This window comes from Microtus ochrogaster, chromosome 8, assembly GCF_000317375.1.
Source record: "Microtus ochrogaster isolate Prairie Vole_2 chromosome 8, MicOch1.0, whole genome shotgun sequence".
NCBI lineage: Eukaryota > Metazoa > Chordata > Mammalia > Rodentia > Cricetidae > Microtus > Microtus ochrogaster.
Window position 1 is genome coordinate 54,786,118 of NC_022015.1, and position 11,243 is coordinate 54,797,360.

The window sequence follows — 11,243 nt, forward strand, 5'->3', positions numbered from 1 at the left end:
TGTATATAAACTATTTCATATAATTAAAAAGACACACATGTAGTGAGTGTGTATATAAACTATTTCATATAATTAAAAACTATAGAGGGCACTGAAGAGAGATATGTGTCAGGTGCCCTACTTCCTAAGTAGTCAGTGTCTGGGGCCAGTTTTCTCTCCCCAGAGTGTATTGGACACCCGTCTGGACACCGGTCGGCCAGTGGACATGTCATTCCTCTGCACACTTTGGGGCCAGGCCTCGTGCAGCCACCACCTGGATCCTTAGTCCATCTCTCTCCCTTCTAACTGCTTTTTGCATCAGCAGCCACCTCTGCCCACAGAAACCAAGGTTTGTGGTTCTACCCACCTTGAACTTTCTAATGGGGCTCTCTCTATCATTTCAGGTTGAAAGCCTCTGGGAACTTGCTGTATGAAATTCTCTCAAGTCCTCACTGGTTGCTGCGTCCGTTCTTGGATTTGAGCCAGCATGGCTTATACCACAAAAGTCAATGGCTATGGTGCAGGTAAGCACGCTCTGATGACAGAGGGAGGGAGGAAAGGGTATGTCTTTGCTCAAATTACTTATTGATTTCTCTTTTAATAAAGGATAGATAATAGCAAGTGGCCTAGAGAAGTAGAATTTCACAGCAACTTTCTATCTCGCTAAAGTTGTTTCTTCTTTAAACTCGTAGAAGACTTGTCTTAAAACACACACACACTTTTACTTGTTTAGGGGGCATCAGAGGACAACTTTGTGGGGGGAGTGCTCGCCTTCCAGCATGTGCATTCCAGCCATTGAACTCAGGTGGTCAGTCTTGACGACAGGTGCCTTTACCCCACCGAGCCTTCTCTTTAAGACAATCTTACCTAAAAGTTCTGTTGATGTGTTGAGAAAGAAATGTAAAAATCTTGACCGTTGATCTAAGCACAAGGTGCACACACTCAACTTAGACTTCTCTCTGAGTAATCTTTAGATGAACGGCAACCAGTTTTGATCCTGAAAACCAGTTCCTACCTAGGAGGTTTGTTTGATGAGACCAACCTTGGGGATGCAGTGAACAGAAACATTTGTTTCCTTGTCCAGTATCAGAACTTATGGTGTATCAGTAAATTCATAAGTCCAGTCAGTTCTGTTGGCTATGATTCACCGGGTGATCTTGTCTTTACTTAGTGGTGTGGCAGTTTGCAGCCTAAGGTTCTTTTATTCCCATCTTATGAACTCTTAAGTGCATACTACACATACCATAATGATACATCATCTACGGAATGGCCTTACTAGAAGGCAGAGGCAAGAGTGGTACCCATGCAGTGCAGATGGTCAAGTCAGATTCATGGCCAGGGCAAGCTGAAGCAGAGTGCACTGCCTAACCAAGTCCTCATGAGTGGCACCAAGTCCAAGCTGGGGACAGTCTGAAGTCCAGTGCTGATCGATCAGTTGGTTAGATGGCATGTCCCCGGGTGACACTCTTTCCCAGTGTTAGCTCTCCATCCTTTATGGTATCCAGGTGAGGAGGTCATATTCATCACCCTCCTGGTGTGCTCAGTAAAATCTAGGACCTGGCTCTTCTGTGTCCCCAACCAGCTATGTTAAATTCATAGTATCTCGTAGCTTGGTTGAACAAGTAACGTGCTTCCGGGTTCACGTTGTACTAGTCGTGGTATCTAAGATGGAGGCTCGTTCTGACTCAGCATTTGATTGAAAGGGAGTCCACCTGATGCTTCATACAATGGAGTCACTCTGGGCAAGGCGTAGCTAGTTTTATACAATATGGGATAACTTAGAGTAGAACATAGCTCAGTCGCCCCAGGAAGAGACTGTATGCTGTAAACAACCTCCTTTTGGAGTGTGTAACAGCTACAAGTTTGAATCATGAAGACTTGTACTCTTACTTTGGTTATTAGAGACCTGTGTATATTGAATACCAGTTTGCTTTTGTAAGACTTGGGAGAAATTTGTAGAATAAATGGGGGGGGTCATCCTATTAGAAGGTAACCTGCGTAATCAACATATGGAATATTAATTCCTCTCTGGAAAACTTGCTGAGTAGCTGCATGATTGATAGCGAGAGTTTCCCCGCTCCAGAGCCTGACTGGAGTCCTAGCTTTTCTGACTCTGAGCCCCCTCACACGGCAGCATGGTATTCAGGAAGGGCAGACACTCAGAGCAAGGAGACTTCATTTAGCATTTGCGGTCTGCTTAGTTAGCATTTATACTCTCGCTCCTGTTGTAGAGATCTGTTTCAGCCCCTGCCTCCCCACTTCCTGACCTCGCCTTGTTCCGCCCTTGAGAGCTGGTGGTATCTGGTGGCAGCAGGAACTTTCTTCCCGACTTGGTTTCCTGCCTGCTAGGTCTGGGCATCAAGTGCAAAGTAAAGGAAAGCCCTCAGAGTCTGTGTTCCAGGATGTGCTGGTATGAATGGTTCCTGGCAGCGTCCAGTACAGACAAGGGGACGGGGAATCCTTGCTTCTGCTGGAATAAGTAAGCCTCCAAGCCAGGGTTCTCAGCCTTCCCAATGCTGCCGCCCACTAATACTGTTCCTCATGTGGTGATGACCCCAACCATAAAATCGTTTTCATCGCTATTTGATAACTATACTTTTGCTGCTGTTATGACTTGTAATATAAATATCTGTGTTTTCCAATGGTCTGAGGTGAGCCTCATGGAGGCGTCGTTTGACTCCCAAAGGGGTCATGACCCATAGGTTGAGAACTACTGCTTTAAGCAAATTATTCGTACACAGTTGCTTAGTTAACACACATGGCTTTATGTGTACATGACACTCATTAGATACAAAGCAGAGAAGTATTGGACTTTCTAAAAATAAATTCAAAATCCTTGGTACTACTGCCACCCAAAAATAGTTTTCTCACTTTCCAAATTTTCACATCTTAAATATTTTTGATGATAAAAGGTTTTTCTCACCAAATCATTGCTTTGTGTGTTTTTCCGCTCTCATTTTGTATTACACAAGAAATACGTGCCCACGGACCTATCAGGCAGTTCTCAGCCACCTGTAACTCCTGCTCTCAAGGTTCCAGATCCTTTTTCTGTTCTCTATCGGAGTCTGCATTCTCTACATACTCATAATCGTGATTAAAAATTAAAGTGATTCTTTTTTACAAGTGAGTTTTGTGTGTTGGTTTTGTTGTCACCTTGACACAGGCTGGGGTCACTTGAGAAGGGGAAGCTCAACTGAGAACAGTGGCTCCCTAAGTTTGCCTTAGAAAAGCCTGTGGGGTGTTTTCTTGATGGACAGTTGATGTGGGAGGGCCCAGCCCATTGTGGTTGAGAAAGTAACCCAGTAAGCAGCATTCTTCCATGGTCCCCTTTAGTTCCTGACTGGGGTTACGTTGGAGTTCCTGCCTTGACTTCCCTCAGTAATGGACTGTGATATGGAAGCGTAAGCCAAATAAACCCTTTCACCCCCAAGTTGCTTTTGGTCACAGTGTTTTATCATAACAGTAGAAAGAAAATTAAGGCATTCTGTATGGTGGGGGGCAACTAGTGGGGACCAGTTACCGATCAGTCCTGTGAAACTGGTCTGGGTCATTTAGTAGAAGTTTTAGATGTAAGTTATATGTTAGCAGGTTCCCCCCCCCCAAAAAAAATAAAGTCATGCTTATGATTTTTTTTAATTGCATTTCCCTTAAATATGGTCTCCCAATCCTTTCCCTAAAAATAACTGTTTGGGATTTATACAACATGAATAGGAAACTCTTTTTATGTTTGTACGAGTCAAGGAAAAGTGACCAATAGAAAGCACCACAAGATCAAATTGCCACTGCCAGGGTCTCCTATGGGCAGGGATGCTAAAATAGAGCATGTGTTTACACCACAGAAGGGCTGTACCTCTGAGGTTCGCGTTTAACTGGTGATCTGTCTACTTCTGCTTGCTAAACCTGGCTAAGCTGCCCCACCCAAACCCCTTTCCTTTGCGTCAACCCCCCCCCCCACGTCTGCACCAGTCATCCTCATGACACTATCTCTTTTTAGCAGAGCTTTGGCTACTTCTGTCCCCTGGCATAGTTCGTATGTACTCGTTCAGAACACGGCTAGTGCCCACAGAGTCTGCCCTCAGGAGCCGGGCTGTCGAGATTGCGTTTGACTGTTCTGTGACTAGCCAGGCGGTAGACATCCCACTGGTTAGAAAGGTAGCTGGATTTCTTCGGGGTCTCGAAATGGGGATAGTCTGTTCTTCACCCAAGTTCCCAAGTCGTGTCATCAACTGGCTACGCTGATTGATACCTCTCTAAACACTAATTAATGTTGTGAAACTTTAATTAGACCTTAGGATTCCTTTAGAAGCCAAATAACAAGTGGCTGATTTGTCAGATGAAGATAATAACCCTTGTCTTCTTTTCTTCACAAGACAGGTATGAGGGGAAAAAATAGGCAAAGCTGTGAACTTTGCCTTGCATTGTTGTGATTCTTCTGAGACAGGGTCTCCAGGCTGCCCTTGAACTCAGTCCTCTTTCCTCCCGAGTGCTGGGATGACAGGCATGAGCCCTTACACCTGGTTTGGGAGAACACATTTTAAGGCGCAAGTGCTAGGCAGATGTCAGGGGACAGGCCAGTTGTCCTTGCCCCGTAGTCTCTGTCCTGCTTGTGCCCTCATGTGGAACCTCCCCAGGTGCTGAGACATTGGTGCCAGTGTGTTCTCCTGCCCCTCTCTAGCAGTTAAGTGGGATGAACGGGCAAGTGTGGTTCAGTGACTTTTCTGGCCACTGGTACCATCTTTGCGTTTGCAATTAGCTGCCTTCCTCCGTTGTGGCTTCTACCTCTTGTCATTCTGGGTGTCTTTCCTCACATGTCTGCTTACTTGCAATGTCTGCTCACATTACTTCCTGGCTGCATTAAAAAATTTAAATTATTGGGAAAATGCTCTGTGGTTCGAGAGTATTTGCTGCTCTTGCAGAGGACCTGGATTGGGTTCCCAGCACACTCAGATGGCAGCTCACAACTCTCTGTAAACCAGCTGCAGGCTATTACCTGATCGATGACCCCTCTGGTCTTTGTGGGCATCAGGCACACAAGTGTGCATATATATCTGTGTCAGCAAACACTTCTACATATACAATAAAAACTTTTAACTCCATTTTTAAAAATTGATTGGATCGCATTCATGAATTTGTTAGGAAGAGAGAAGGGGGCATACTTACAAACCCATCCTATGTCTTATTTTCAGCACTTTCCCTTCCCTGGTCAGGCAAGCATAGGGCTTCACTAAGTAAGCTTTCGTACATTTTAGTATGGAGTCCTTAGCTTTAATACTCTCTGTATTCTTCTGCCCAGTCTTCATGGAAAATGCTCTTTCTTTTTTTTTTAATTATTTATTTATTATGTATACAATAGTCTGTCTGTGTGTATGCCTGCAGGCCAGCAGAGGGCACCAAATCCCATTACAGATGGTTGTGAGCCACCATGTGGTTGCTGGGAATTGAACTCAGGACCTTTGGAAGAGCAGGCAATGCTCTTAACCTCTGAGCCATCTATCCAGCCCCTGGAAAATGCTTTCGAATGAATCTTTGGGACGGCTTCCTGGTACTCCTGGCCGTAGTTCTAGCAGCTCGGTTACTCTTCACTTTTTGCTGGGGTGTTTGGAAGGAAAGTTGCTGCATCTTCCCTTCCCTGGAGAAAAATGATGCCACAAGCCCCCTCTTGCCTTGGCATTTTTCTCCTCTTCTATGATTTCCTGAGCGTAATTTCACAGAAATGGGAGTTGAAGAGCTCAGCTTTGTAATGGCCTCAGTAGCTGTCACGGATCTTGCATCTGCTTAGCCAGGGCAGTTGATTTGGCTGTGGATTTTGTCTCTATGCTGATCTCAATTGAGGTACAAAGGGCATTGATAAGGCCGGGTCAAGCAGACAGAGCCCAAGACTCCTGCAGAGCAGGCAAAGCTAGCTGTGACACCCACAGCCCACTCTGGGTTGTGTAAATATTTTTTCTGGGCAGGCGCATTTCTCAAACAGAACTCTGAGCCCACTGAGGGTGAGCCTAGCAGCTGGAATTTCAAGTTTAAACACCACTCTGCATTGACTAGTCTGCCTGGAATCACGGTGGTGTTTGCTGAGACCATCTTTAGGAAGGACACAGCGGAGCTGCCGTGTCCCTGAGGGTGAGTTCCAGCCCTGCCGTCTAGTTACTCTGGTCCCACAGGCGGAGCTTAAACGTCATATAAACAATGCTATGCTCGGTGACTTCTGGGGTCTCTTGGTTCTGTCTGTAATGGGACGTTAGGTGGGTGTTCTTATTTCAACCCTGTATTTTCCCGTAAGTAGTGTCATCAGATTGTCAGAAAAAGCTGAGGGTAAAAGCGAGTTTCTTAACATATAAATACAGGTAGGAGCAAGAGGAGGTCTGTTTTATATCAGTTGTCTGGCCTCTCTTCCCTCCTTTCAGAAGACAAAACCCAACTTGTGAAGTTCACCCAGTGAGCCAGTGGCTAAGGCATGTCCGCCTTGTGTTGTCATTGACAATGTATATAGTGTCTGGTCAAGATAGTGTGAGAAAAGAGACCAAGGGAGATGTATGTTAAAGGCTTCTGTGCCCCAATAAACCTCTCCGCCGACACAATAATCCGAATCAGACCAAATCAAACTGAATTAGAAAAAACCCAGGTTTAATGAATGCCAAAGCTCCCAGGTGGCTTTCCAGCATCTCAGAGAGGAAACTGGGAAAGAACACCAGAAATCCATGTGTCTGTTCTCTGGGGGCAGTTTAAATACCCTGTGGGAGTGGTCTTGAGCATCTCTGGGGTGGGGGGTGTCATCGTTTGGGGGGCTTTCTCAGAGGTGGAGTCTGGACTGAGGCAACTCCCAGGGAAGGGGCTTGGGGTGCAACTTCCTCCCAAACATTCCAGACTCTTTGGATGTATGGATGCCAGGGGCTGGGGTGAAGCCTTAACCCAAACAGTATGTATTTCAGCAAATTTATTAATACCTGGGAAGTGTGATGGTTAAAAGCAAAATATCCTTTAAGATTGGGGTTTGGGTAATAGTTATTTTCTTTAATGCTAGTTTCCTAATATGCATGATAATGGTTATATTGATAGTTTACCTTTTAATGTACATTAATGTGCATTGTTTAATTGAATTCCATATTATTTAATGCCTTATACTTCTCTATTGTATCATGAACTTCCTTCCTAGCATTGGGTGTGTTATTGGATTTAATTATACTTACATTTCAGCTTTTAATAAAACTTATATATTAATTTATCGAAGGCTAATTTCACACCGAAGATCACAAAGTAATTTTTCTTATAACAATGGTCTTTGACGAGGCTTTTTTTTTTTTTAAGTCAAATAGTTTGAATTTTATAATTGTCAAAATGCCAACACTAGTTACAAATAGGAGACCCTGGGTTTTGGAGTCTTGCCTGGGTGGCTAAACAGAACCCCAGAGTTGATGCCCACCCCTGGAGAGACTGTGGAAGATCTTCCCTGCTCAGGGTTTGCCTGTTGTACTAACGCTCCAGGCTTCAGCCTTAACCTGTAGCCAGCTTCCCCTTCCAAGCATTCTTTCTCCCAGGCTTGCCCAGTCTTAATGGGTTAAGCATCAGATTTCAAGCAGGCGATTAGGGCTGCAGCTAAGCCAGGACTGGTGAGTACCAGCCTCCTTGGGCGTAGGAAGGAGAGAAAAGGGCTCCTCCCGGGACAAGGCGAGGAAAGCTCAGCTGCAGATTTCTACTGCGCTGACTCTAAGAGCCCAGGAAGCCAGCACAGAGCCGGCACAGCCCCTGCCACACTCCAGGACTCCCCACCGTGAGTACTGTCGTTTATTATGATTCGCGCCCGTCTGTGCTGTCTTCACTGGCTTCAGTGGGCTGGGGAATCCATCCATGGACAGCTCACCTTTTCCAGGGCTTCTTCCTGTGTCCTGGAGAATTTCAGTCCATCTCCTCTGTACAGTTTCAGCTGTTTCTATGGGCTGGGAGGAAGATGACCGATAAAGTTCCAAGTCTCTGCTTTGGCGTTCTTTCCTGTAAAAAGCTGTTTTATTTTGATCTGGCATGAAGAATGTAAGCATAGTTCTTAGATTCGTGGAAGCAATAAAGTCCACTCTTTTCTGGAAAAAATGCACTAGCATTGCCTAGAGTAGACGTCACCAATAAAAACTTGATTCCGGATCTGGAAATCAGATGTGGCCGGATTAATTCAAACTGCTGTAGCTAGAGAAGCGATTTGCTGTCAGACGTCACGAGTACTGTGTTCACTTGAGTTCTTGTTTGTCCTGGAAGAAGGTTTTTCTCTCTAAGTGATCTCTTGTAGTTTGAATGTGTTTCCTGGGGCTGGAGAAATGAACGTCTCAGCGAGCAAAAGTGCCTGCGTAGCAAACAGGAGGACCCGAGTTCAAACACTCTGAGGCCAAGCATCTTGGCTTCTCTGTTTAGAGTCTGAATGAGCTGTTCATTGGCTCATTCATTTTCCTGTTTGTTAGGAAAAATGTGCTCGTGTTTAGAAGACAAATTGGATTCATCTTTGGGGCTATGCAGTTTATTAGAAAGGCTAAAATAATATGCGGCCCATTTGTGTCTAAACACTGGTGATCTCAGCGGGGAGTTTTGTTCAGACAAGTGGGCGCCCCACTTAAAAATAATTATGCTTCTATTTTGAGGATTTTTAAAAATACAGTGGCCAGATTCCTCATCGGAGCAGAAGTTCGAAGCAGTGACAGCTACAGTCCAGACTCCGTGCTATCCTCAAGTCTTCTCTCATCAACAGATAGAATGTAGAACTATAGGCAGCGAAGTTTTGTCAGCGGCTAGATGTCTGGTTTGCAGGATTTAACTTAGCTGGAAAATCAAGCTTCTGGAGTCCTTATTTTATGCAAGCCAGGTTTGAAGGATCCCTTGACAGTTCCTTCACCTGGATCAAGGACTGTAGACTTTATTACATCTTCAGCATATAAACCTTTATTTGTGGAGGAAATAAGAATTCAGAGAAGCAATTTGCTTTTAAAAGTCACAAGTACTGTGTTCGTTGGAGTTCCTTTTCTGTGACTTCAGGTCATCAAAGAAGGTTTTTCTCTCAAGTGATCTTCCGTATTTTGAAAGTATATTCTAGGACCGGAGAAATGTCTTAGATTGTAAAGTGCCCGTTGCACAGACATAAGGACCTGAGTTCAGATCCACGGCACCCACACAAAAGTCCGGGGTGGTTGCAGGTATCTATAACTCTAGTATGGTGGTGCAGAGACAGGTGACTTGCTGGAGTGTGTTGGTCAGCTAATCAGTGAGTACTAAAGACACAACAGAGCCAGGCGTGGTGGTGTAGGCTTTAATCCTGGTGCTCAGGAGGCAGAGGCAGTCAGTGTGAGTTCAAGGCCAGCCTGGTCTACTTAGTGGGTTCTAGAACAGCCAGGGCTATACAGTGAGACCCTGTCTCAAACAAACAGCAGCAACAACAACCTATATGTGTGTGTGTATGTATGTACATATGTGTATGTTTACATATATACATATATAGTGGAGAATGGTAGAGGGGGACACCTGCCTGGTCTCTACATGTATATACACACTCTGATGCATATAGGCACAAGAGGGAGGAAGGAAGGAAGGAAGGAAGGAAGGAAGGAAGGAAGGAAGGAAGGAAGGAAGGAAGGAAGGAAGGAAAGAAAAAAGAGAGAGATAGAGACAGAGATGGGAAAGGAGGAAGGAAGGAAGAAAATTTAAAAATCAAAATGTTCCTTGTTATTGTTACGGAAAAAAATCCTAAAATGAACTGCTCCGCCGGCGCAAAGAAATCCAATGAGGTCAGATTAACTGAGATCACGGCAGGGGAGACAGAAAAGCCGGGGAGCACATGCAAACCCAGAACCATGCGTTCCTCCTCTGGGAGCCCACCTAAATACCCTGTGGGAGTGGTCCTGACCCTGGCATGCTGGGATTTGAAGTCCAGAGCAATGCAACTCTGAGGCCAGGGGGCTGGAATGGATGCCAGGGGCTAGGGTGACGCTCCCGACTTAACAGTTAGGTAGAACCAAAAGAGAATCGGTGGCTTCTGTATTTGTTCACATAATATTTGGTCGAGTCGATAAACCTCATCGGCTTTGCAGATAATTTTGTGAAAACATTGACCAAGCATACTTCGTACACTTTTCCCATCCCTGCCCTCTTTTGAGCCCTTTCCTCTTGTCTGAGCCCATTAGTCCAGGACATGCTGTTCCTCTGCCACGGGTGCATGTGATAGTCTCCTGCAAGAAAGGGGACCAATGCTTCAAGCTAGAAACTTGGGAGGCGGGGGTTGGGAGACTGGGCATTTCCAGCAGTTCACAAACCTAGTGCTTAGCATCTTTGTAGTACTAGTGGTATGTGTCAGCCCTTACATCCTCTGTCAACCTCCTCTAAGTCCAGAGACCCAGCAAGGTACGACTGAGTCTCTGCCCTGTATTTTGATGGGCTAGCATGCTGTATTCCAACTGGGAACACAGCAGGAAAACTTGGGGACACAGCCTGCTCCCCTGCTCCCCTCCAACTGAAGACAGAGTTGGTTTGTCTTTCCATGCCCTGGCAGAGGATGCTGAAGTACTCTCCGGGTTTATGTAGCACGTCCCCTTGCTGGTGCCCGGCCTACAGTGGTGAATCAGTCCCATGATGCACTGGCATTTCCAGCACTCCAGGGTGGAGACCTGGAAGTCTGTAGGCCAGTGGGGGAGGAGGCATGGTCTGCCTGTGAAACGATTCCAACCATGTAGCTTACAGGAAGAAATTGCAAAACACGAAGCCCTGTGCCACCAGATTTTTCCACTAGTGCCAGGTTCTGCCCACATCTGCCCCAGGGACTGCGTGAGGGAGATGGCCCCAGTGTGTCATGAATTTTAGGTCTAGTCACCTCTCTGTGTATCCCAAAGGGGCCACAGGGAGCCCATGCTTCTCCCTCCTCCCCCACACTCAGCAGTTGCAGAAGCAGCTGTAGCTATCTGTCCCCTGAAGACATTGCTAGGGCTTTATCTGGGCACCAGAAAATAGCGGCTGGAGTCCACAACGCCTCAGAGTACTGATTTGAAATAAAGAATCCCAAAATAGACTCCTAGAAGGTTAAAGGGATTTCGGGGCCAGAGGTTTCTCCCCTGTCAAAACCTTTGGTTTTTCCCCAGAACGTGTGACACTGAGAAAGGAAACCTCGCATTAGTGGTGAATTTGAATTGTTTAGGGACTCATAGGCAGAGTAGCGGAAAATTGCAGCAACACTCGAATTCAGAGAGCTCATTCATTTGGTGGTTCCCTTTAAAACACCCGCTCAGCTGGGCGGTGGTTGTGCA

General features: G+C 45.7%; 1 protein-coding gene across 3 annotated transcripts in view; it reads left to right on the top strand.

The window, feature by feature from the left end:
- The window catches only part of Kank1 (KN motif and ankyrin repeat domains 1), a 194,298-nt gene that overhangs the window by 133,704 nt on the left and 49,351 nt on the right, over positions 1-11,243 (top strand). For 2 of the 3 annotated variants that reach the window (XM_013348094.2, XM_026781269.1), the window contains one exon: positions 384-503. In XM_013348094.2, coding sequence (XP_013203548.1) covers positions 467-503 — 37 coding nt within the window. In that variant the 5' untranslated portion in view covers positions 384-466. Of the gene's footprint in view, positions 1-383; positions 504-7,663; positions 7,745-11,243 lie in introns of those variants that run through there. The other variant, XM_026781270.1, reaches the window with a different exon arrangement.